We start from the raw sequence: 27,944 nt of genomic DNA on the forward strand, positions 1-27,944 counted from the left end.
CCATATAGCCCACTATTATTAACCCCTTGTAATAGTGTCAGACATTTGCTCAAGTTCATGAAAGAACTTTTTATATTTGTACAGTTAATCATGGACATTGTTCCCCACAAGATTCACTGTGTTATACTTTCCCATCTTTTAACCTCCAGCTTTCCTTCTGGTGACAAACATGACCCTAAGCTTCCCCTTTCCCCCACAGACACACCATTCAGCACTGTTAGTTATTCTCACAATAACGTAGAACATGATTTGAGCACTAAAACTTTTCTTACTGTATTTAAAGACATGGGGACTGTCTTTAGCAAGAAGACCTAATGCCTTCACCATCCGTTCCACACAATCGCGCATCTTTGATTATTAAGCCATGGAGTTTGCTGACCTCTTAACACACACACACACACACACACACACACACACACACACACACACACACACACAATTTAGTCAGCAGAACATGCCCCAGTCAGCAGAGGCTGGCCAGGGACTCTCACAGGCCTGCTGTGAAAGCTCAAAGATGGGTAACAAGAGTTCCAAGAGTATGTAGAAAAGTAACCGCCAAGGGTCATAGGATCGTGTAGATTTTAGAGCATTTCTTGTTTGGAGTTTCCTTGATGTTCTTGTTCTCTTGGAGCACCAAGCCTCATAAATGCTATTTTTTAAAGCTCCTCAAACATTCAGAATCAATTACTTGAATGGTATCCTATGTTAGCTTCCATTTCAAAAAAAGTCCCAGTGTTTGCCATAACATAGTTAGATATATTATTTTGCAGAATACAAAATTTTGGTGCTTTTATAAAGAAAAATACACACTTTTAAAGCCTTTTCCTGCCCTGGGTGAACCAACTTGGGCTGTGCCTCCCAGATTCACCAAGGGTAGGGGCTACCTCTGCTCTAGAAATGCCTTGTTGAAAAGGTTGGAGAGACAAAAGCCTTTCTTGGACTAGGTCACCCTAACTGCCAAATGGCAGGGAGGAGACTCACACCCAGCACTGCCCAAAGTTGCTTTGGACTTCCCAAAGTCAGTTGAGGTTCCTGCTGCATGTTCTGAGACTCGTGGCTGCTCTATCCAAGATACCAGTGACCCAGCAGCCCAGAGGAAACAAGAATTGGAAGAAATTGGGGTCCACCCACACCCCGGGCCCTCTGTCCCCCAGGCAGCTCTGAACCCACCAGGCCATCAGTGTGACATCCCCCGGGCCAGAAGAAATATTAACCACTTTGTGACTACCTTGGTATAAAGATGAATACTATCCTGGCTGGATCATGTTCCTTCTTTTCCTCTGCTCATTTTAGAAGACATAAAATTATTCCTGTGGGCCTCTGAAAGTCTCATGTCCCCGGCCTCAGTACCTGCCATGCCTGGCGGAGACCTTAGCCCTGCGGGGACATCCTCTGTAAAAGCCCCCCAGCCTCAATCCCAGAATAACCCACTGCTCTGTTGTTTAGAAAATCGGCTGTGACGGCATCATCGGGTCTGCAGCGAAAGAGGACCGGTGCGGGGTGTGCAGCGGGGACGGGAAGAGCTGCCGGGTGGTCAAGGGGGACTTCAATCACACGCGGGGCACCGGTGAGTACAGACCCACGGATGGCCACCGCCATACAGACAGACGGACGGACAGACAACAAGGGCCACAGACCTTTTGCCCTCAGCCCAGAATACAATGATCACGTTCTCCCTGCATTTCCCATTTAAGGGGTTACTGATAAGGGGTAGTTGGCCTGGCCTCTCAGGTTTATGATTTCTGAAACAAAGAAGGATATTTTCACAAGAAGGCCATCTTCATTTTAAGTTCCTGGAAGTGAATAGTTTGCCTTTCCTTTTACAGAAAAGGAAACAGCCCCTGCACTCAGTGGTTCAGCCCAAGGTCCAGAAGCTGCCCTGTCTGATGAGCTCTTAGCGATGCTTTGGTTAAATATCAGCCTGTCTCCTGTGTGCAAATGGTAGTTTTGCTTGTACTCTGCTTCTGAATTTTCTATCAGTAAAGGTATGATAGCTTTTACATGTGTCTCAATGTGGAGCATTTACACATGTATGAAGCCGTATGTCCCAGGCAATCTGAGATGCCTCTCCAACTCTGATCCCCAAGTAACTGACCCTCTCTCTTATTTCCCAAGTGTAGAAATTCCCCCAAAATTGTCCTCAGAGAGGCGTTTCAAAGTTCAGTTGATAGGCCTTCTTAATCTTTATGCTGGAAACATCTTTGCATCCACAGGCTGCCTTGTCAGAGGAAGAGATGGTTTTCTGGTCTGCTAGGCTGGAAGAGGGCAGCCTGTGATATCCAGGGAAGCATCTGTGGTGATGCTTAACGAGGGAACACAAGGCAGGCAGGTCTCCAGGAGAGGGATCTTTCCTTGAAGGCGTACTGAGTGTGCGCTCACCAGTGCCAGCAAGAACCCACCAGATCTTGCCCTCTCCATGCCCCGGGCACTGCCCATCTGCCCTGTCCTAAAATGGGCAGCCATGTGCTTCTCGGTGCCAGCCACCCTTCAGGTGCACAGGGCAGGTGGGCACTGGAGCACCCTCGGACAGGGGAGGAGGGGAGCTCGGTGATGTTCTCAGGACCCTCAGACCCCAATAAATGAGGATGGGACCATGGAGGCAGTAAACTGCAGCAAATCAGTGTGATTATCCCCACCAAATGTGGATTTGAGATAACCCAGTTGTTTTTCTTTTTCTTTTTGAATACAAAATTATTTTAACTTCTATTTAGCTTCTATCATTTTACATAGAAGTGCTTTGGTTTGATTCCACCAAACAAGAGTACAGAACCACAGTCATTCCTCCCCTTCCAAAAAACCGGCCTACAGGATAAGGCAGAGAGGAGAAATCTGCACCTGCACCCCTCTTCTCTAAGGTCTAGAGGGAATGATCCTTCCAAATACCTTGTGGAAAGGGCAACCTGTCACAGAAGCATTTTGCAGGAAATTGTGAGGGCAAACCCAGAGGCGATTGAAAGGGTGAAAGCATTACATTTCAGGCCCAGAAAAGGCTGGTTTCAAGATTTTAAAGACAAGTGCCCGGTCTGCAAAATGTAAAGCTCTTGGCAGGAGAATCTGTGCCTCCCACGTGGCTTCTGGGTAACCTGGAGAGAAGGTGAGGCTAGAGCAAGTTGGTTTAGAGGAAATTGTCCTCGAGAGCTACATGTCCCGTACAGTGGCCGCTTGAGTTCATTGAAATTTAAATTATAATTAATGAATTCAAACAAAATGAAAAATTGAGTTCCTTGGCCTCACAAGCCACATGGGAGAGAACATGCTGTCATCCCAGAGTTTGTTAGCCAGCACTGCTGTGGAACCTTGGTACTTTCTGCTATTTGTCTTTACATTTTTTATGCCACTTTCTCTACTTGCACCCCAACCCTTCATTTCCCATGAGACTTTGATCTTACCTACTGCAGCTGTGCCAACGGGGGCAGTTAGGAGTAAAACCTTCACAGTTAGCAGAAGATTCCCATTTACCGTTGATTTTTTAAAAAATAATAATAATAAACCTGAGAACCCTGTATTTGCATTGAACGTTGTGCTGAGCTCCAATAAATAGAAAGGACTACAATTATACTTTCTGTGGAAGGTAGATAGAGCCTAGCGATGCCCACCTCTACCCCTTGGTGATTCTGTAGAATGCTAAGGAAGGCTCTATCACTCACCTTCAAAACCACCTCTGTGGGCAACACAGCAGCTCACTGTGTGCGAACCCAGATCAAGGGCAAAAGTGTTTCCTCCTGTCCAAGAGTGTGACTGGTTTGCTGGCCTTTGGTTTGGGCATGGGTAGATGCATGCACCTGCCCAAAGTTACACCCTCACCCCTGCCTCTCCTTTCTCCATTCCAATGGTGCCAAGTGCCCTCCGTGCACAGCAGGTAGATGGGTAGGTCCGGAAGGCGCAGTGCCAGCGAGGCCCTGCCTCTGGCTGTGGCAGCCAACCCCCCACGGAAAGACAGACAACCATGGCTTGCAGGTTAATGTGCATCCAGCTTCGGAGGTACAAGCCTCCGGAGAAAGAGAACTTCCCATTACATCCACCCACCTGTAAGTGTTCAGTCTGTCATTCTGAGCAGTTGCCAAACGTCACATCTTCACTTTAAAGTGTGAAGGTGTTTTATTCAAATCCTCATCATTAGGGTCTGTGAGCATACACTCATATCTACATGGATTCTGCTTACTGAAAATGTATGTGTAAAGTGTGTTCACACACGAATGAATCTCTGACTGCACAGCTAATATATTTCCACGAAACTTAACCCGGCAGTAATAGACTGATGTATTGGAAGGCAATTGGTTAGAGATACCGGCAAATCCATAAGGCCACACAGCCAAGAAACTTTCATTCAGCCTGACTACATTTTAAGCCCCAGGTATTCAGAAATAAATATGCAGTTTACTGTCATCCAGTAGGTCACAGTTGAAAAGAGGGGGCTCCCAGGCTCGAGTCCCATGTGAGTGTGAGATGGGGGCTGTGGGGACCCGGAGTTCCAGTGGAAACACGCGCCCCCAGGGCTGTGGGCACAGGAAGGAGGCCCCCGAGTCTTTAAGGACAAGTAGCAGCAGAGGAGGGAGGAGGACATATCAGGCTGATGAGAAAAATGTATATTCTGTGAGACCCAATGTAGAAATCACATAAAGCCACCAGGGAATGTCATGTCTGAGAAACTCCAAGTGCAGCTCTGTAGGTTCAGGAATCCTATCAGTTTCTTTAGATAGGAAAGCAACTTTCATCTCTGCCCAGCTCAAAAGAATGAGGAAAGAAGGAATGTCTTATCACTCTTCAGGGTGAACATCAAAGGGAAACACCATTCCCCAAAGATAAAACAGGATCAAATGCAGGATTTTTTAATTTTTTTTGTCCAGTGACATAAGTTCTGACCCCTGCCTGAACTCTCCTGGGTCATCTTTCGTAACTCCTTGAGCCGAGACTCCAGAGCAGATTCACACAGGGTGCAGAGTCCAGTTCCAGCACGGGGCTCTCCCCTCTTGTGTCATGAGAGGTTCCAGGGCAGTGAGGATTGTGTTCAGCCTGTAGCCTGCTGCCTCCCCACTTTGAACAAGCAAGGTCCTTAGGAACTCCTCTATAAGAGAAATCAACTCGAATTGCCCTAGCTCATTGCTTTTCTGGTAGATGGGCTTCAAAATTGCTCAAGCCATTGATCGCGTTGAAACAGCTGAGTTCCTTGAATGTAGAAATTTGATCGTTGTGGTTTAATGCTATTACATCATGCATTCAGTTGGCCTTTTCATGTTATCACCTGAATTCCATCCTGCTCCCCAGCACTAGAAAGGTGACTGTTCGCACTCGAGATGACGCAAGTGACAGGACATTCTTGGACTGAAGTCCCTGCCGAGAACCATCCAGAGTGCCCCACAGGCTCCGAATCCCCCTGCACTTTGTTCTTGAAAAGAACAGACAAGAATCTCCTCAAAGGGAAGGTGGCATGTTCTGTCCCTCCTGAGTGTGGGTAGATCTGTGTGCCACTTATTTAATTACTGATTACTTTTAGAACCCCTGCCGGGTGTGGGGTATGGACGTCCAAGGGGAAGTTCACTGTGAAATTCATTACATGGTAACGCATAATGATGCCTCTTTCGACTGCAATGAAGAGCTACAATATCCGTTCTTAAAATGTACCAATTACCATGTATTTCTTTTTCTCAGTCAAGAATAATCTTTGCAGGAAGGTGTTCACGTGCGTGATGACAAAGGCGGTTCCCCAGTGTTTCTCATGTAAGATGTCTGGGTGTCACGTGTGGTCCTCGTGGTGGCAGCTCGGTGTGGGTTTTGCGCCTCGCTTACACGCCTGAATGTTTCCCGAATAGGGTCAATGAGAACGGGTCACACGTGAAGCCATGGATAAACACAAAGGCCATATATCATGTACTGCTTGCCACAAGGAAACACTATAGTGTAAAACTAACTTTAAACCTTAAAAAGGATGAAGAGTCGTGGGATCTAGAGACCCAACAGAAACCATGATGCCAGATTGTGCTCATGGTACAGGGAACGTCTACTGTTCACTTAATTGTTTCTTGTCTCATTTCAGAAAGTATTGGGAGAGTTTACATGTGTTTAGAATGGGGAGGAGGTGGTAGATACAGTTGGTAATTTAACTTAGATATGACACGCCACTACTAGCTAGCAACCTAAAATAGTATATTAAAGTATCAGTGGACCTGAATTCTTCCCTATTATTTCTTCTCAAGCAATTGCCTAGAACTTTGACGCAGCAAAATACGGTGGCAATGTTTTCCCAACAGTGGTGCTAGAATGTAGGAGCACTCTTTTTTTGCCAAGAATATGCTTATCATCTGCTGCAAAACCCTGGCTCACCAGTCACGCTGCAAAATCAACCAGTGATCATTATGGGTCTCCTAGGGGAATAGGCAGAGATAAAGATAAAGTCACCGCACGCCGCAGCAAGGAGGGCTCCAGTGTGGTCTGGCATTGCTGCAGAGCCATGTCACTGCCCCGGCGGATGCTCCAGCGTGCCAGGGTATATCTTCAGGCCCCTCGGCCACACTGGCACTGGGGCACGAAAAGTAGGAATGAGCCAGAGAATATAGCTTCAGCCAGCACTTCCTCCATATCGAAGTTTCCGTATGATTGGACCAGATTTCCCTATGAGCAGAAGGGTCTCCATGCTGGAGGTGACAGTCGTTGCCTTGCATTGTCTGGTCTACACAGACCTCACAGTTTTAGGGGTGAGTGAGAATAATCTAGCCTCCTGGACATTGGGCTTCCCAAGAACGAGTTCTTTTCAGTTTGACCCAGGGACAACTTCCACAGACAAATACTGATGGGAATTTTCTCACAAATCACTTTCGTAAAAAGGAAAAAAAAAAAAAAAAAATACACACTTATATAAGAGCTCTCCAAAAAATGTGTGAGTTAATTATGCAAAAAGAACCTGGATTTTTAAAATATGTCTTATACAAGCTGGGAAAAGGGATCTGGTGTACATATCCAGGGTTTTGCCCTTTGGTCCACCATGGTACCTACCAACTCAGTGGTTTTCTCCCAAAGGTGGTTTTGATGCTACTGAAATCACAAGGATAAAAAGTGCAACACCTGAAATCATCCCAAAGCAAGTCTATTTGCAAATTCAGACCAAACAGTTTCATAAGAGAATTTGTTAATGGCATGGTAATATTAGCTACTCAGAAGATTCAAGGCAAGTTTAAGGTCAACACGGCTTTGTAGTTCCTTCCAACCATTAGTCTTTATGCCAAAAATGGCATGTTCTCTAGAACAATGGCACAGGCATTTGAATTTTATCCATGGCTTCCTCAGGAAACCAAATCCTGTACCTCTGATTGGATTCCTCCTGCCTGATGACTAGAATGTAATTATTCCAAAGGTAAAGTCTGGCTACCTTGCCTAAAATGTGACTCTAACTTGTAAATTCTTAGAGTAAATCCTCCCAATGAATGGGGTGGTGTCTGGTGTCACGGCATGGGACTTTGTTCTGAGGGATGTCAAGGTGCTTTGGTGATGGGGTTCTCTCGCTTTGGTCACTTTCCTCATCAACCTCAGGGTGGGCTGGAGCTCTGGGTCAGATTAAAGGCCATTGGAAAGAAGACAGCAAGTTAAAGATTTTGTTGGCTTGAGGACGCAAGGCATGCATTTCAATTTGGGGACTTTAGTTCCCTCTGTCCTATGACTAGAGAAAATCATCTAGAAAGACAGGTTAGCAGAGTCCATCCATTGCAATGTGTGTCCCTCAGAGCTCCCCTGAGTGAGAAAGGATGAGCTCCACTTGAAATTCTGTGTCTGCCCTGAACTTCTCACCGGTCATCAGCATCTCCACCCACAGTGGAGAAAAGAGAAAGGGAGAGAAGCAAGTGCCTTTTCAGTGTTACTACTTGGGCAAGAGTTGAGCTTAAAAATAGAAGTAGTGGCCATGTATCCCTTGCAAATGTAGCTTGCAATAGGAGGTGGGGAATTAAGAAAGCTGAGCCCAGGCAGATCTGTCTGTTGCCTCAGATTCTACAGCCTGGCGATGCTAATACCAAGTAGAAAGTTTCCACTTAACAGCAACTTCTTCCAGAAAATGAGTCAGTTCCACAAGCAGATTCTGTTTTGTGGTATACATTAGATTCCACTGAAAAAGGTTTTAATCACTTTGACGCTGAGCAATTTTTTTTTGTTTGTTTTGTTTTTGATGCTTTACTGTATTGTATGTCTGGAATTTGTGTACAGTAACCTTAGAGACCCAATAGTTTTCCAAGCTACCCAGGAAGCATGGACTTCTCTAAGGGGAGCTGTATTACATAAAACTTGGTAATTGTAAAAGATATTTTTTATGACCTAACTTTCTAAGTAAGGTATCATTCTTAGAGCAAAGAAGATTTTTTGAATGCCTTGTTCTCACCCTGTTACAATGGGATTGTTCTCACCCTATAAGAGTTGGATGGTGCAGGGGCTGTTTGTAGGCTGGGCTGCTGGGCCAAGTGAATTGTTGCTGTCAGAAGTGGTTGGAAATGGATCATCCTGGAGGACCACGATACAACTAGTGAAAGTCATCCTGCCTGGGAATCAGGATGGATCAGTGTGCAAAGATTCGGCAACTACCGCCTTCAAACTGGACCATGTTTACATCTGTGGCTCATCCCTAAATATCAAGTATTTATTTGTAAAAGTCTGAGCCTGGGTCTAACATGACAATGCCAGGGCATTTGTTTTCAAAACAGAAAGAAGCTCTTAAACTTTCCATCCAAGATGGCTGTTTGAACATATACTTGTCTTCTCGTTGGCCCAAGATTGCCTTGAAATGAAAAAAAAAATTTAAAAAAGGACATTTTAATGGGTCTTGGGTGAACAAGGATATCACAGGTGAAATTCATACATGTATAAATCAGGACATTGTGGGTATGCTATAAAAGAAAAGCAGCCATGCACAGTGCAACCCCAAATCTTAGTGACTTAACACAAGCTTATTTCTCATGCCCGCTACATGTGCAACTGGGGTTGGCAGGAGGCTGTCACATTGGGTCACGCTTGGACCTAGGAACATGGAGAGAGACTTCATCTGTTCACACTGGCAGGAGAAAGGGAGCCTGGTCAACCACACCCTAGTCCTCTTAAAGCTCCCACGCAGAAGTGACGAAGGTCACTTCCACAAAACTTCTATACCCATTTTACTGGTCAAAGCTGGCCACGTGGTGACACAAGTTTAAGAAGGAAGTGAACTGCAATCTTACCATGTTTCCAGAGAAAGACCTGGAAATACTTGGTGTCCCTGACGTAGCACCTAAAGACAACCTCTCTGCATTCCGGTATTTTTGTTGCCAACTCATAGCAAGTGCTTGCTGTGGACGACAATATGTAGCCATTTGCTACATACAAGAGGCATCTAAAATAGAGAGCATGGAAAGTTTGAAAACACAAACAAAATGAAAATAGAGGTTGCAATTTTGATATCAAAATACAATTCTAAATAGCATAATCTATGGTGTAGGTTTAGTTTCTATGGATCAAACTCTGTCCCCCGAAAACAGCAATTGCACTTAAGTTTCAAGCCAATGTAATACTTACAGTAATTAACCGTATGTATTATATTTTTAAAATCAATAACCAACACCAAAAAAACTTCTTCAAAATGAAAATTTATCATTTTAAAATGTAAAAGCTCTCTTTTACATTTTACCTAAGATCAAAGAAGATAACTAAAACTGAAATTTCAGTATATCTGTAAAACAATATTATCAACAATAAAAATTGGAATCTGAGTGATACAGTGAAAGCAGTGCTTTCGGAAAACAAAATCATAGCCCTAAATATTTGGATGAAAAAACAAGAAAGAAAATAAATTCATTATCCAACTAAAGAAGTTTCTAAAAGAAGAAACTTATAAGAATAAACATGAAACTAATGAATTAGAAACATGAAAATGAGAGCACCAATAAGAAAATCCAAAAGCTAGTTATTGAAAGAAATTAGCAATATAGCAGCTCCACTGTTAACTCATCTAATCAACAAAAGGGGGTACAAATATTAAGAATAATAAAGAATGGGGAAATAAAGTATAGAAGAAATTGATAAACCACAACAGATTAGTTTGCTCAACTCTGTAAGTAAGTTTGGAACCTGTCTGGAATAAGTGATAAATTTCCACCTGTTAATCCAGAAAAAAAACAGAAAATAAACTCAGATAAATTATTATAGAAGAAGAATAAAAATGTTTAAAAAAACTACTTATTTGAAAACTGTGCCTCATGTCTCACTCAGCTTTTAAGGTAGAGATTATTACAAGGCTTTGTAGACTGATCCAGAACAGAAGGTGAAGTAAAACTTCCACATGGTTTTGATTGAAGCACGAATAATCCCAATACCAAAACCCAATCCAAACAATCTTGATACCAAAACCCAATCTGACAAAGATAGCACACAAAACATGGCAATAATAGATACTCTTACTTAGGAATAATCATGCAAAAGAAAGTTCTATGTGTAATACTAGCAGAGAATTCAACAGCCTATTAAGATAATACACTATGACCCAAGTAAGGTTTATTCAGGGACTGTGAAGATGGCTCATTATTAGAATATATGTTATTATAATGCTAATAGATCAAAATTTAAATAATCATATACTTAGATGCTCAAAAAGCATGTGATGAAATACAATTTACACTCCTAATAAAACTCTTAATCTGATAATAAATGCATACCTCCTTAGTAGGATTATATTACTTATAATATAAACTATATTCTCTATAAGATATTACATAATACATTATGTATTTATATATAAATAACCCTAAACCTATATTATATTCAATAGAGAAACACTATAAGTATTTCTATTATAATATGAAACAAAACAAAGATGTATATCTCACCATATTAGTTATCATTTTTCTGGAGGTATTTACCAATGCAATTAGAAAAGAAAAATAAGACCATGAACTTGTGAAAAGGGTAAAATAATTTTTATGGAAGTTATTATTGCTATTATTATTATCATCATTATTATTATGCATCTGGGAAAATCAAGAGAATTATCTTTAAAACTGTTATAAATTATAAGAGTATTCAATAAATTGGCTGGGGACAAAATTAGTATACAAAAATCAGTGTCCTTTAAAAATAAATTGGAAGAAATCCAATTCATGATAGAAACAAACAACCAAACTTAGAATAAACTTACCATAAATTTTATAAGAACCATATTAAAGAGTTCCTTGAGGAACACAAAAGACTTGAACAAAATTTAGCAATACCTTTTACTTATATATAAAGATTTTATATCATCAAGATGTTAATTCTCCCTAAAATAATCTATATAGCCAGTAAAATTTAAATGACTGTTAGACTGAGCAAGTTCATTGTAAATATTATATGAAAAATAAACAAAAAAGAACAGCCAGGAAAACTCTTAAAAAGAAGAGTGATACTGCCCATAATATATTGTGCACAACATAATGACAAAGTATCATTATATAAAAGGTTGTAACAGTCTCTCAATGTGCTTAGCAACATAATGGAATAGAGAAAGCACTGGACCAGCAGTTAGGAGTTCTGGATTCCAGCCCCTGCCTTGCTACTGACATAGTAGGACTTGGACATGTCACAAACTCTCTGTATTAATTAGGGTTCTCTAGGGAAACAGAATCAATGAGAGGTATCTATGACTGAAATTTATAAAAGTGACACACCACTGTGGGTATGCATGAGTCCAAATTCTGTAGAGCAGTCAGCAAACTGTCAACTCCAAGGAAGATGTCTGATGAACTCCTCAGGAAACGAACCAGCAACTTCAACGAACTCCTCAGGAAATGAACTGGGATCTTCGATGAACGTGTTTGATGAACTCCTTAGGAAGTGAACCGGCAACTTCAACAAACTCCTCAGGAAACGCTTCACTGGTCAGCTGAAGAAGAAGTGAAGGTCCTCTATCTGTCTCGCTTATAAGTCTTCAACTGATTAATTGGATTGAATCCAACCAATTGCATTCTCCTGTTGTGGAAGACATGCCCTTTGGTGAGTCATCAGTCACAGCTGCAGCCAATTGACTGATAATTTAATAAACCAGCTTGTTTGTTTATTAACCAGCCACAAACGTCCTCGCAGCAATTGTTAGGCCAGTGCTTGCTTGACCAGACAGCTGGGTACCATCACCTGGCCAAGTTGACACATGAACCTAACCATTACACTCTCCAAGCCTTTGTTTCTTCACTGGGAGATCTGAGTGTTGGACTTGATGATCCCTAAGGAGTTCATTCCGCCACAGGCCTTTTGCATATGCTATTCTCCTTGGCAGTCTTCCCCATCCACAATACAGATAACAAATCTTATTTATTCCTTAATCTTAGTTCAAATGTCTCTTTTGGGAGAAATTTCCCTGATTACCTAGACTAATTCAGTTATCCCTGTTATATGCTTTTGTAGCCCTCTCCTTTCCTTATTATTATTTATAATTACATTGTTACTTGAACAATTACTTAATTATTGTTGATCTTCCCTGCTGGACCATTTTAACCATGACAGCAGGGACTGTGTCTCTTTTAGCTCAATAGTGCACCCCCAGCACTCCACACAGTTTTCCCTATATAGTAGACATTCAGTAAATACGTGTTAAATGAATGGCTATTAATTTTTTGTATCTTTTGAGCCATAATAGAACAATAGGAAGCAGATTTACCTTCCTACCTTCAAATAACTAGAACACTGGACAAAATATATGAAACAATCTCAGGACATTGGGTAACAGGCAACAGGCAATGCTAGATTGTGATTCCTAAGAGAAGGGAAACAAGTGAAGTGAGGCCTTTGTGTGTCATGGCTTTGCCTTCTCAGGGAAGGAGAACCCAAAGAGCCTGGCAGTTGTGCTGAGGTGAGGAAAATTTGTGGGGTTGAATCCTGGAGAGAGTTGCACAGAGAGAGAACCCTAGAAATCTGTAGAGGAGTCCCCTCAAGTCTTTGGCTGAGAACTGATCTGCATATGTGTATGAGGCAAGTACCAAAACCAGGAAGAACCACTGGAAACAGTAGGCAGATCAATCCCCAGAGCTCAAACAGGGCCACAAATAGTTTGTTTCCCACCAGCTAGAGTGGAAAGTCCTCTTAATACATGGGGCATTGGGTTGAGTCCGCAGAAGAGCATTGTCTCAGCAGTGGGGCGAAATGGCTTAGACTACAGGTTTTTCTGGATCTCCCCTAAAAAGCTTAAAAGCAAGCCTCAAAAGGATTAAATGTTTTGAGTAACTTAACTGTATTCCAGAACAAAGCCCACAAATATTTAAAGGCATTGAAAAACAAACAAACAAGCAGCAACAACAAAACAACAACAAAACTCCTGGCACCCAATAGCATAAAATTCATAATCTGCCATCCAGTCAAAAATTTCCAGGCATGCAAAGAAGCAGAAAAATACAACCCATAACCAGTAGAAAAATCAATCAGTAGATACTGACTCAGAAATAAGATAAATGATAGAATTAAAAGATAAGAATGTTAAAACAGCTATTATAAACACACTCCATATGTTCATTAAACAGTTACAAAATAAACTCTGTATGTTCAAGAAAGTAAAGGAAAACATGATCATGATGAAGAGAGAAATGTGCCGTATAAAAAGACCTGCATTGAAATTCTGGAGATGAAAAATACTTCATCTGAAATGAAAAATACAAAATACAGTGGATGGGACCAACAGTAGATTAGACACTGCAGAAGAAAAGATTAGTAAACTTGAAACCATAGCAAACAAAACTACCCTACATAGAACACAGAGAGAAACAAAGACTGAAAAACAAAAATCAACAGAGCAAGAGTATGCTATGGGATTATATTAAGCAGCCCAACAGGGAGGTAATTGAATGGTGTCTGAAGTTCCAGAATGGTGGTGGTGGGCTGGGGGTGGGTGGGTGGAGGGACTTGGGGGAGGGCACAAGACAGAAAAAAAATTGAAGAAATAATGACACAAAATTTCTAAATTTGATGCAAACTGTAAACCTACAGTTCGATGAAGCTCAACAAACTTCAAGCAGAAATTCTTATATCTTTCAATAACAAAAGTTATTGTGGAATGTTAAAATGTCAAAACCTTATGAGTGAGGTCTGAGAAGTGCTTGAGCATCTCTTCTGACCTAGGTAAACATACATTCCCTAGCCAGTTTGGCTAGGACCACATGGTCCAAATAGTATCTATTAGCCACATGAAAAGAACATTTGAAATGTGGCTAGTGCAGTTGAGAAACTGAATTTTTAATTTCATTTAATTTTAGTTAATTTATATTTGCTTAATTCAATTATTAGAAAACTTTAAATAGGTTTGAAACAACTTGGGTAGGTGAATCGACTCCTTCAACTGTAAGGTTTATTGACTCTATAAACCGACCAAGTATTTCTGATGGAAATTTGCATCTGAATTGAGATGTGTTCCAAGTGTAATATACACATGAGAGTCAAAGACATAGTATGAAAAAAAGAATGTAAAATATCTCATTAATATTTTTGTATTTATTTCATGTTGAAATGATGTTATTTGGGATGTATTGGGTTAAATAAAATATATGTTTAAAATTTAAAAAAAAAAGAAGAGTGATAAAAGTGGACTACTACTCACAGATATTAAAACATATTATAAAGCCACAATATTTAAAGCAAAATGGCACTACTTCAGTAAAAGACTGAGATGTTAATGGAAAAGAACCGGAAGGTCCAGAAACAGACCCAAATACATCCAGGATTTAGTTAATAAAAAACGGATTATTCAATAAATATTGGTATACCTGCAGAACCATAATGAAAAAAAAATGATATTGAATTTCTATCGTATGCCTTATACCAAAATGGATTCCACATGAGGCCAAGATTTAAATGTAAATATATGTAAAAACCCACCTGGGAGTTTGTCTTCTGGGATTATGGCTAAATAACTGAGTGACCTCCTGCCATCCTATATATGCTACACAGGACACATGCTAAGCCGCTGCTGGTGTCAGAGGACGTGGGGAGATCCCAAGGACATGCCCCCCACCCCTAGCTGCATCTGTGGGAAGCTGAGGGGATGGACTGGAGGCAGATGACCTGATGGCGTCCCACCATCAGGAGCCCGGCTCTCCCACCAGCTGAGACTCCCAGCTCAGCCTACTCCTCAAGAGGGCAGAGATGGCCCCAGTGAGAGGCATTCCTGGTTTCCATCTTCAGAAGTAATTCTACCTGGAGGAAAAATCTCCCCGTGTATAATTCTCAAAGATGGCTATCAAACAATGAACTCATAAAGTTAACCAAACAATCGCTGTAGAACCATAAAGATAACAGATCGTGGCGCCCTGAGGTACAGAATGTAAAGTAGTCATGAATAAAATGTTTAAAGGAAAAAAGGATGCTGCCACAAAGATTAGCATGTGCTGCCTGGGACAGGGAGGGCACTTTCTGAGGGGATGGAAATGTTCTTTGGTTACATACATGGGTCAGAGTTCATCGAATTGCACACTTAAAACTGGTGGATTTTATTGTGTATAAATCATACCTCAATAAAGCTGATGTAAAAAGAAAACAAAGGGGAACATGAAACAAGAGATTGTCAGAAGTGAACAGACCAGGTTTTTTTAAAAGATAGAACTTGTGAGAACTAACAAAACGATTTTGTTGAAATAAAATTATCAGTGGAGTAGCTAGCTAGCAGAGAGAGAAAAGTAAGTAGGAAATGTGAAAAGAAGTTAAGAGATATGGAAGATCACAGACATCCATTCAGAGTCCTGGAAAGAGAGATGCAAAAGAATGATGAGGCAGTATTTGAAGAGGTTAGGGGCAGTGAATCTCACAGACACTGATAAAAACCATGAATCCACAGGCCTGATGCAAGAAGCAGAATGTAATGGAAGCAGGATGAATAAAGAGACATCCATGCCTAAAGCCATTCTAGTGAAACTACAGAACATCAAAGCTCACAGCCAGAGAGACAGACAGACCACTGAAGAAGGAATGATGGGATGCCACCTGCCTTCTAACATCAAGGAGGGAAGCCAGAAGACAGTGGATAAATACCTTTCAAATGTTAAAGGAAAATAACAACACATTTGGCATCGAATGCCCAAGAAAACCATCTCTCAAAACCGAGAACAAAATAAAGACATTTCTAGATAAACAGGGAGATTTTACAACTGAGAGGCCTCCATTTCAAGAGCTGCTAATGGATTTAAGGAAGAAGAAAAAATTATCCCAAAAGGGCAGTCTGAGATACAGGAAAGAATGGTGAGGAATAAAATGGTAAACATATACGTGAAACTAGTCAAGATAGTCTTTATAAAATAATAGTGTCTTTTTAACAGACGAAACTAAGATTTGGAACCACCATGCCATAAAGTCACAATGAGTATGAATACGGTTGAACTACTCTGAAAGCTTGGTATTGTTTAGAAGGAAAACAATTTGATGATCTCAGTAGATTCAGAAATGCATTTAATTAGCTTCAATACCTCTTCATGTTAAAAACTCTTAACAAACTAGGATAAAAGAGAACTTCCTTAACCTGATAAATGATAGCAACCAAATCCCCACAGCAAACATCATTTTCAGAGGGAAAACTTTGGAAGCATACCTATTAACATCACAAATAAGACAAGGATGCCCACAATATTATTTTACATAAGTTCAAAGTACCAACCAGAATAGTGAAAGAAGAAGAAATTAAAGGCATAAAGATGAGAAAGGAAGAAATAAAACTGCCTTATTTGCAGATGATTGGCAGATGATACAATTAGCTACATAGAAGCCCCATCAGCAGATACAAATTATTAGAAATAGTAAGTGCATTTAGCAAGGAAGTTGGCTATAGTCTGTATATTAAACCTTTTATGATCAATATACATTCTACTATAACCTTCTTTAACTTTTGAATTTTTTACCTTGGGCATGGATTGCCTAGCAAAAATCTCATCATTTTAAAGTGTCCCAATCTTTTAAAAACAAATGTAATATCCCATTCACATAAAATGATGTGTGTATGTTTATATGCATAAAGAGATACTGGAAAGTGTGATCACCATCATGATACTTGCTTAGGGGTAGTTTTCTTAGTGTGGTGTAGTGTTTCCTCCCTTTTGTTGTTTGAATTTTGTTTTCCTCCCTTATGTTGTTTGAAGTTTTTAAATAATAATGTAATGTTTTTATAATAAAAATTAAGTTATTTTCTTGTAGGAAAATGAATAAATAAATAAAACACCTCAAAGTAGATATTTCTATCACCACTGGGAGGTTGGGCCCAAAAATCTCTTATTTTTTTTAAATTCCTCTGCTGAGTCTGATGACCACATCTGGGTAGGATTCATAATCTCACTTGAGATCATCATCATAACCTAATTTGCATCATCCAAATTGCTGATGCAAGCATGTAATTCCCTTGTCTAAAACTCAAATGAAAACCCAAACAAAATGATTGCCAGCCTGCATTTCAGGATCCCACCATAATGTTGGGCTCATTTATTGATAAAATTGCCCAATTAACAAAGCATCTGCCAGTTGCTGGCTTCCTCCCCGCACACTCATTTCCTCCCTGAGTCATCAGAGAATGGGCAGAGGAAGGCTGTGGCCTTGGGAGGCCTCCCACTACTTGGAAAATGTCAAGGCAATGGGCAAAAACGTACACTGTGTTAGTTGCAAAAATGCCCAAAGGGAAGTGGATGTAGACAACAGAATGCAGTGTGTTAAGGCAAGTTTTGTCATGGGGCAAGTTGCTTAGCTTCTGCTTTCATTCTGTGGATACTTGTAAAAGTTCAAAATGCAGCCAAGAGTGAAGGAACTTCCATTAGTTGACTGTGGCCAGGGCACCCTTCACCCAAACCCTCCGGGAGGTGGCAGCCAGGCAGTATGGGCATAGACGAGAGCTCCTCCTTGTTGGTTAACCTTTTGGATTCCTCAGAGCTGCTCCAGCCTGTGGTTTCTGAAACCACCATGGGGGGCACGGTGAGGTCAATGTGGGTGGGGGGCCCACGTGGGCCTCTGGCAGAGGATGGAGGTGTGCTTCACCCGTGTGTCATCTTGTTGCCACAGGTTACATCGAAGCTGCTGTCATTCCCGCAGGAGCTCGGAGGATCCGCGTGGTGGAGGATAAGCCTGCCCACAGTTTTCTGGGTAAAACAAACAAAAAAAAAGATTTGGCTCACAATTGATTTTCGAAGTCATTTGGACAATCAGGCTGGTAATTTGGTTCTACAGGATTCTCTCTGACTATTACTTATACCTTTGTTCTAATTTTGACTCTGTAAGGACTCAGAATGGACCAAAGAGTGCTGTCATGTTTGGTGGAAGTACAGCTACCCCCAAGGTGGAGGTGGGGAACATCAGCTTTGTATGGGAAGGAAGATGACAGAGAGTGAAGGAGGGAAGCTTTGCTATCTGAAAAAAATCGGGCAAAGAGTAACCCAAAGTAACCCCAAGCAGCCTTAGCCTGAGCAGCCTGGGCCCCTTCTCCTCACTTGCAGGAAGTTTCATGCACTCTCAGTGGCTCTGGGGATGCCTCCTTAGCTGGAAAAAGAGCAACAGCCCTAAATCCAACAGACACCCAGGAAAAAATTGATTTTCACGAAGCCCTATGTCCCCCAAATTCCTACCATTCAACTCCATTGATTCCAGGCACTAATGCTGTGTCTTCCTAGGCAAGGGTTTGGTTCCATTCCAGAATGGTCTTCATTACCTTAGAAGCATGCTTACAGCCTGAGAAGAATCATTCAGTTAAATCCCTTCTTGGCTAAAGAAGACCCTCTGAGAGCATCTCAGCTCAACTTCCAGCCTCCCAAGTGGCCCCAGCACCGTCCAACCCGGTGTGCAAGCACCAGGTCAGCTGGAACACTAGGCTGAATGTGCAGATGTTCTTTATGAGAGTCAGAAGAAGCAAATGCTGCCACGGGAAACAGCCGGGGATGCCCAGGTCACTGGGATAGAGGCCTGCACTGAGCCTTTATCCATCGGTCAGCCCTCATTCTGTGTCCCTGTGCTAGGCTAAATTTCTCATTGACAGTGGCTGATCGCCTCACCATGCCCCTCTCCTGAGCTTCTTCCCTGTTGTAATCCCTCAGTCTTTCTTGCAAGGTGCTATTCAAGATGGAGAAAAAAAAAAGTGTCAGACATGATAGTGCAGATTTAAGAAATAAGTCACTTGGGCTAAACTGAAGTTACCCTCAAAACCCTTTATTTCAACTTCTATTACTGATTTTTTGTAATGACCTCTGTCCACATCCCTTCCTTTGTAGACAGTACAAAAGTATCCAAGTATCTTGTTGAAATGGTCTTTGTGCAAGAAACAAATCTCGAATAGCCGTGTTTACAGTGAAAACCACGATCATTATTTAAGAGTTGGGAGACACTTAGACTTGTACTCCTTGCACACCTGCCTTGGGAAAAGGCGGGAGCAGGGGGAGCTCTTGTTTTCCATCCCCCACACCAGGGCTCACAGCACTGCAGCTCCCTGAGTGTGCCCTGCCTGGACTGCGGGCAGCCCTGCCACCCCTCCACAGCGTCCTCACCTTGCTACCACCCTCTCTGATTCCTTGGGGCTCTGAGCAGCCAGCCCAGCCTGGCCCTCTCCTTCCCCAGCTGTCCCAACCATCACTCTACAACCAGAACGATGGCTATACACGCTTTCTAAGACAGGGCCTGTGCTGCTATTGACAGCTTCCCCAGGGTGACAGCCTCTTTACTAAGTCACCTTTCCCCCGGCTCCCCACCCACCTTGGGAAATTGGGACAACCTCACCAGTGTTTGGTTAGGAGGCCCATCTCCCAGTGTCACACCCAGAAGTTGCTTTTCCCAACTGATACATTGACCCTCCCTTGTCTTGGGGTGACATTTATGCTCCCCAGGAACACTGGGCCTCCATGGGATGCTGAGGGAGCCTCTGATCCTTCATGTTATTCAAAAATCCTGATCCCAGAATTCCAAGACCTGGCTCAATTCGAAGTTCAACTTACTGGTGGCAGGTGCCCCTGCAAATAAGTCCTGTGCCAGTTTGAATGTATTATGTCCCCCAAAACACCATTATCTTTGATGCAGTCTTGTGTGGGCAGACATACTAGTGTTGATTAAGTTGGAACATTTGGATTGGGTTGTTTCCATGGAGATGTGCCTCTCCCAACTGTGGGTGATAACTGATTGGATAATTTCCATGGGGGCATGGCCCCACCCATTCAGCGTGGGCCTTGATTAGTTTATTGGAGCACTATATAAGCTCAGAAAGAAGGAGTGGGCTTGCTACAGCCAAGAGGGACACTTTGAAGAATGCACAGGAGCTGAGAGAGGAGCTTCAGCTTACAGAGACATCTTGGAGATGGCCTTTGAAAGCAGACTTTTGCTCTGGAGAAGCTAAGAGAGGACAAACACCCCAAGAGCAACTAAGAGTGACATTTTTGAGGAACTGCAGCCTAGAGAGGAACGTCCTGGGAGAAAGCCATTTTGAAACCAGAACTTTGGAGCAGACACCAGTCACATGCCTTCCCAGCTAACAGAGGTTTTCCGGACACCATTGGCCATCCTCCAGTGAAGGTACCTGATTGTTGGTGTGTTAACTTGGACACTTTATGACCTTAAGACTGTAACTGTGTAACCAAATAAACCCCCTTTATAAAAGCTGATCCATTTCTGGTGTTTTGCATTCCGGCAGCATTAGCAAACCGGAACAAGTCCCTTGGCATAGAATCCTGGCTTTTGAGAATTCTCGATGCCAATCTTCCATCCAGCCCTAGCCCCAGGGGCCTGGCTAGAATGGGAACTTTATCTCCACCTTTCAGTAGCAGTATAGGAATGACAAAGGGTGGCAGAATCCTTTAGATCACTCTTCACCTTGTAATTCCTAGAGTAAAAACGAACTTTTCACTGAAACACATTTTAGGGCCAATCAAGCAATAAATAGTGGGTGATAGCCAAAGGAACTCATTCTCATGATTAATCCCTTTGGGCTCCCAAAGCCTAAAGGCCACAAGGAAAATATTAACAGTTACATCAGTGTTAATAACTCCCAGTCATTGAGTTCCTGCTGTGATTTAGAGACCTGATCTGGAATCCACACCCCACCCCACCCCCAACCTGCCAAATGTACTCCAAAATGTCGTTTCACGGAAGAGGAGACAGAAGCTCCAAGGGGTTCAGTAGCGTTTCCAAGTTCATCATTGCTACTGACTACTGAACTGGAATCCAAATCTGATCTTCTGCAATCCATGGAGCCTTCCAGACTGCTCCCAGGAGTCCAGTCCCAGCCAGAGCTCAACTGATGGAGAAGAGTTTTCATTGGAACACTTGGTTAAACCTGCCCTATGCTGCTACAGGATCGTGTGGACTTCAGAGAAGTGAACCTCTATTCCCAGGAGCTGGGCTTGATGCCTCAGGATGCCTCGTCAGCTCCCCAGGAGCACTGGACCTCCCTGGGAGACTCCCACAGCCCTCCAACCCCTTATCTTATCCAAAAACCAGAATCCCAGGATTCCAGGGCCTGGCGTGAGGATCTAGGGTGAGCCTGAAGGTGGTCCATGCTTGTTATGTTTCTAAAGTTAGTTCAAAGAGGCCTCGTTTCCACTCAGGGCTGGGTGCTTTGGAAGTCAACCCAGCATAACTTTCAATCACTCTCACATTTGCTGGGAGCAGTTCCTGAAGAATTTCACCCCACCTTCCTTCAGCCCACGCTGGCTGGCTAGCTGGCTGGCTGGTTTTCTGCTCAAAACCACCTGGAACAGGAAAGGCCTCTGCAGTTTGTATCCATAGCTGAGAACAGAGCTGGCGCAACTCCGAGTGGAAATAAAAGGGGCTGGCTCCAGGCCAGGATTAGAAGTCGGTTGACTGTGGGTCAGGTCTCCCAGTTGAAAGCGGGAGGGAGACAAGCAGAAGCCCCACTGCTGCACAGCTCTCTGCAGAGGAGGGCACGCGGTACATCAAACCTCTCCCACCTGCCTCCAGCCAGCCAGAAAGAGGAGCTGTGCTCCAGCATACCAGGAACGCCCCCTGCTCATCCCCTGGAATGGATCGTGGTCTTCTCACATGGTGCCTGGAACTCCAGGGAGGGTCTGTGAGTATCCACAGGGAGAAAGACAGCTGGGGTGGAAAGAGGCATTCAGCGTGTGGCCTCAAATTCCAGGCCATTTTCTGGAAAGTGCTCACCCATGCTCCTTCGACGCCATGGGGAGAGTCTCCCACTCTTGAGAGGCTTCCAGGGGATCCTAAGCAAAATGCACAAAAGAAGTCCCTGCTGCAGTTTGCATGCTGCTTTAAAACATCAGACCCCTGGCCCAGAACCAGCAAGTGAAAAAAACCCCCTTCCCCCACCAGCAAATGAGAATTTCAGGCGTTGAGACAGAATCGAGTTGCCCGGAAACTCCCTCAGTCTTAACTCTCTTATTTGCCTGTAAAATCCAAGCCTTTGTAATCATGCTAATAGCCTCCTGTAGAGTCCTTTTCTGGATCTAAAAATCTAATTTCAAATACAAACCAATGCATCTCAGGATACTCACAGGCTTATGTGAGCTTAAATGTACCCACTGATGCCCTAGGTTTGGGGGGGCAAGAACATGTGGCGCCCAAACATTTTACTTGGTGGGGAGTGGGGTGAGGGCTTCTTTTAAGAAAAAGAATGCAGCATACATACAGGGCATTGGAAAGAACTCATTCACGTTCACCGTCTCCCGGCAAATCTTCCCTGTGGTGCTTCACTGAAGACGTGACGGCAGGAGTGTTGGGGGGGAGCCCCAAGGCTGCCGCAGAATGGACTAGGAGGGGGTCAGCTCTCCCCACTCTCAGGCGTGGATATGACCCCCCCCAGTACACTTTTTCACTGAACTCTACGTTGAACCTATTTATTCACTGTTAAAGATAATCTTGATATCCCCAAAGACTGAAGTCTCGCCTTTCTGCAAGCATGTAAGACATTATAATTCCACAGAACATTGTGCTTTTTTAGCAGGGACCATGACAACCAGCAAGTTTTAAATCTTGCTAACAAAATCCATCACATCAAAGCAAATAGTTCTCAAAGCCATCCTGGTACCTTTTGGACCTGCTGGTCTTCTTTTAACTTGGCCTCTGTTCTTTCCTCTCACTGTGAAATGTATAAACCCACCGTCCTGGGGAAAGGCTTCGAGAGCCGGCCAAGGGGCAGTGGTAAAGCCAGGAAGCTTGTAGCCCTATTAAGATGCCTGTGAGCAATCCTTGGGCACGCAAAGTTAATTCCCTGCCCCGTGTGAAGGTGTGATGGTGTGGGATTTCACTGACACAGCAGATTCAGACAGGCCCTCCAAAGCTAGGACAGCTTCTTCAGAAATCAAAGGAGAGCTCAGCAGCAGTGGCATGGCTTATGAAAGTCTACTGTGCTCATCTCTTCCCAACTCTGTGATCTGTGATGCTAACCTGAAATGGGCCAGGGGGACAGCATTTACACCTTGGAAATCAACAATGGCTATAAATCAGAGCTCTTTTCCCCCAGAACTGGTCTCTAGGTTTTGCATGTTCCTCCCCATGCAGCCACTTACCTTGTCCTAGATCAGCCCGTCAGCTGCAGCCTGCTGTCCTTACTTCCCATTTCCCTTTTCCTTGTCCACCCCAGGCAATGCCTCCAAGGCCTCACCCAACCCAGCTAGCAGATCCTCTCCTGACCATCCTCCATCTACCCCTCTCAACACATCCCCCGTAGGCAAGAGAGACCCTGCTCTGGAGACCAGAGAGAAGCAACCCCCAAGCCCTTGCTGGCTCCACACTGGTCTTCTGTAGCCCTTGCTGCTGAATCTCACCCTCCAGCTAGTTCTTCTGTCTCTCTGAGCAGCAGGCTGAGTTTCACACGCTGGTTCCCACACCTCTGGGGAGTTTCTGCAGAACATTTTCTAATCATCTGCAGGTGTGCCCTCTTGCACTTCTGCAGTCCTTCCCACTCTTGACCTTTGACTTTAGGCATGGAGGTGGAGTAATTTTCAGCTTATAATTCTGTAAATCACTTTAAAACATCTTGCAGAAAGGTCCAAGGAAATCCACAAACAAAGCTGGGTGAGAAAGAGCCTCCTTATTGGAAGCAATAGTGCCTGGGACTGGAGCAGAGGCCAGAAGACAGTTTAGCTAGGATACTGGGAGTGATTTCTTGGAGTCTATAATAATATTTTTCCTTCCCTACCTACTGTGCCCCTGTCATGGTTAGTATGTAGAAAAAGAAAAAAAAAAAAAAACACCAAAAGGCAAATGGGAAAGGCAGACCCAGTTCTCACTGCTGAGCACCAACTTCAGGTAGTGCTGGATCCAGGGGCTTAAAATTATGTCACAGGAAATAGTCTCTCTCTGACTTGGCAATACTATTATCTCTAGTTGACTTTACTCTGGGAACCTCTTCCGAAGAGCTGGCAGATCTAGGCTTCCATTGAGTCTCTGGCACCTCAGAAAAAACAAAGCTGCTTCTTCCCAAAGTGAGCCAAAGTCTTGGAATTGACTCTCTCAGTGTACGGTTGGGTGTTGGGCCCAGCCCTGGAGGTGGGTGGAGTTAAGTGTCAGCTCCACATGACTGGAGAAACAACATATCCCAAAAGGAAAATTAGGGTGCCATTGCTTGAAGAAGGAAAAACAATGTCGGGCAGCACAACACATACACCAGATGTTCACGGTAGCCATGAAACAGGAACGAGGTCAGATCTTGGACGTCTAAACCCAAGGCCTCAGTCCAGGGCGTGTGTTCCGGTTTGCTAAAGCTGCCATTATGCCTATTACCAGAAATGGATTGGCTTTTATAAAGGGGATTTATTAGGTTATAAATTTACAGTTCTAAGGCCATAAAAGTGTTCAAACTAAGGCATCAACAAGAGGATACCTTCAATAAAAAGAGGCCAATGGCATCTAGAACACCTCTGTCAGCTGAGAAGGCACGTGGCTGGCGTCTGCTGGTCCTTTGCTCCTGGGTTGTGTTTCAAAATGGCTTTCTCCAAAATGTCTCTGGGTGTCTGTCTTCACTATTCTTTCTCAGCTCCTGTGCATCCTCACTTCTTTCTCCCAGGACATTTCTCTTCTGAGTGTCTGGGGGTCCTCTCTTAGCTTCTCCAGGGCAAACTTTGGGCTTTATCCCTTAGCTTAGCGTCTCCAAACATCCTTCTGTCTGCATGTCCAAGCGTCTCTAAAACATCAGCATGAGTGCCTGTGTTGCTTCTTGAACTCTTTTAAGTAGTCCAGTGAACTAATCAAGACCCACCCTGAATGGGCAGGGTCCATATCTCCATGGAAATAATTCAGTCCAAGTTCTCGCCCACAGTTGAGTGGGCCACATCTCTAAGGAAACAATCAAAAGGTTCCACCCTAATCAAGACTAATAAGTCTGCCCCCACAAGACTGCATTAAAGAACATGGCTTTTCTGGGAGATATAATAGATCCAAATTGGCACAGCATGGAATGTGGAAGACAGTGGACGTGGGTGACATTTGTGGATGTGAGAGATGGTTATTGGATGTAGGTCAGCAGAACTGGGTGAGGGTCAGTAGATGTGGTTGGGTAGAAACGGATAGTAGCCTCCCAAGCATCTCTGCTCTTTGTGTGGGAAATGGGTCCTACAGGGTGGCCCAAGCATGATTGCGGCCAGTTTACAGCCTTCTAGGAACTGTTCATTTGCTCATCTCTCTGACTCCAAGTTTGGAGATAACTTGTGTCCTCTGTCCTAGTAAAAATAGTAATTAATAGGCCTCCTCCTCCTCCTTCTCCATCCTTCTGTGGCCACTCTCCATCTCTCTCTTCCTTTTCACAGTTAGCCTCCTGCAAAGCATATTCCATCTCCGTCCACTTACTTCTCCCCCACAGTGCAACGCCTTTCCCCCATCACCCCACTCCACCATGGAGACTGGTCTGGGCAAGTTGAACCATGTCCTGGAAGGGTCAGGAGCAACTACAGGCCTCCCCTCCACCTCCCACGCTGGCAAGCAGCCTCTTCTACTTTTCTTCCAATCTCAGCATAAATGGTGTCTATTTCAGGTGGCCTTCACCTACCCCCCAACCCCTCACCCCAACCAGGACCCTGGACCCAGCTCTACAGTGGGTCTTAACAAACTGTATTATGTTTATCCATTTTCTTACCTGCCCCCCTTCTAAAATGCAAGCTCCCTGAAGGCAGGAGCTGTATCTTTAGCCCCCATCCCTAGTGGAATATACAGACCCCACATGGAGGAGGCCTTCAGAGGAGGGTGAGGGGACCTGCCTGCTGTTTCCCATAGCTTGCACTGGTTTCTAAAATCCAAATGTACACATGTGCAAGAAGCAATATTCCAAACCTAAGCACAGTACAGTGCACCATCTGTACATCCCACACTGGATTCACCAGTGGTTAACATAACCAAAGACAGCCTTGGTGATTAGTTCCCCAGATACTTGGGAAATCTGTGAGATCCATTCTTGTCATAGGAGTCCATGGAACCTGAGACTCCGTAGCAATTAGAGCCTGGAACGTGTTCTCTTTGAGAACAAGTCTTATATGTTCACATTTTAGCATCTGTCACAAAATTCTAGACTGAGGCAATAGCCTAATGACCATGGGGGTTAGAAATTGGTCGAGTGGCAAGAGCGCTGGGCTTGGTCTGTTTAGGTTCAGGGCTCCACTCTACAGCTTCATAGTTGTGTGACTTTAGGCAAGTTACTTAACCTCTCTGGGCTTCCATTTCCTCATCTGTGAAATGAATGAAATAATCGTTGACCTTATGGAGTTGTTAGGAAGATTAAATGGGGAAAAGCATTTGAAGGACCTAAACCAGAGAAAGTGCTCTCTAAATGGTGTTTTTCAGATGGTAGTAGAGAGATGAAAAAGTAGCAGCAGGGATGGGTATCCCATACCATACTCACCTGCTTTTAGTAGCCAGGAAATTTCAGTAGCAGGCAGAAATTCTTGAAAGGAAACACATTCAATTCCAAGAGGTTGAGCGTTCCCTTTTCTAAGCATTCCCTGGAATCCTGTAACCCTTAATCACTCACTGTACACAACCAGCCTGGGTTTAAAACCCACTTGGAAGACATGGCTGGCTGGAAAGCAGCCCTTCCAGCTTCTCAGTTTCTCTTGGCAGGTCCTGTAAGCAAGGAGATCTGAGCACGCAGCCCCTCTGAGTTTCCCAGGATTGCTGGGCCAGGCAGGAGCAAGCCCTGGGTCCATGGTGTTCTAGAGACAGGAAGTGGAGGCCAGGGTCCCCCCCCCGCATCACCCAACTGGTTACAGGGTGACCAGGACAGATCTACCAGGTACTAACACCAGTCCAGGGCCGATGGAGTCAGGGTCAACCGAACCCACTATTTTTGTTTCAACTCTCATTCAAAAATGTTTATCAAATGAGGGCATCTTGTTTCTGGCCTCAGTAATCAGAGAACAGGGAGTGAGTGGGGTAGAACCTGATTCCATTGGTTGTGGACTGAGAGGCACCCTAAAGTGATTTAGAGAAGTTTGGGGGCATCAGAAGCCCCCAGCTACACATACAGAGAGTAAGAGTATTGGACTGAGGGTGCCCTGGGAGCTTCATTTTTTGAAATGACATAAAGACTTGCTATCACTCTCATCATTGCCACCTTCTCCTAAACGCTAGAGTTAATTCTATTTAGTTTTCTTAAAAAAAAAAAAATTTTTTTTCACTGCGTAATGCTCTCCCTGAGAATGACATGGACTTCCAATCTACCATAAAAGAGTCCCTGGCAAACTCTACAAATAAAAAATAAATGCATGTGGCTTGTATGGAAAGCCAAGCTGTTGCTTATGGCTCTAACCAGCAAAATGCTGACTCCTTACTCTCCCGCCACATGTGTGTGCCAAGTGCAGGTGGGTGCGCGCACACCCACCAGCCTCCAGCCCGCGGAGCCCTGCTTGTCCTATCAACCCATCATGCCAGGGCCCCGGGCGCTAACCTTTGCCGAACATTCCCGCCCCATCTGTGGGGCAGCTCGCGTCTCAAAGCACAAATATCTCATGGAGCAGCAATGGTTTCTTGAAGAAAACGTCCACATTATTCTCATGGGAGGCTCAACGTAAGAGCTG

The 27,944-nt window shown here is 43.6% G+C and overlaps 1 protein-coding gene across 5 annotated transcripts in view; it reads left to right on the forward strand.

Moving 5' to 3' along the window:
- The window catches only part of ADAMTS17 (ADAM metallopeptidase with thrombospondin type 1 motif 17), a 419,938-nt gene that overhangs the window by 308,779 nt on the left and 83,215 nt on the right, over positions 1–27,944 (forward strand). For 3 of the 5 annotated variants that reach the window (XM_037832907.1, XM_037832910.1, XM_037832911.1), the window contains 3 exons: positions 1,447–1,567; positions 5,650–5,718; positions 17,992–18,072. In XM_037832907.1, coding sequence (XP_037688835.1) covers positions 1,447–1,567; positions 5,650–5,718; positions 17,992–18,072 — 271 coding nt within the window. The remainder of the gene's footprint in view (positions 1–1,446; positions 1,568–5,649; positions 5,719–17,991; positions 18,073–27,944) is intronic. The other 2 variants (XM_037832908.1, XM_037832909.1) reach the window with 2 other exon arrangements.

Source organism: Choloepus didactylus, chromosome 4 (genome assembly GCF_015220235.1).
Source record: "Choloepus didactylus isolate mChoDid1 chromosome 4, mChoDid1.pri, whole genome shotgun sequence".
Taxonomy (NCBI): domain Eukaryota; kingdom Metazoa; phylum Chordata; class Mammalia; order Pilosa; family Megalonychidae; genus Choloepus; species Choloepus didactylus.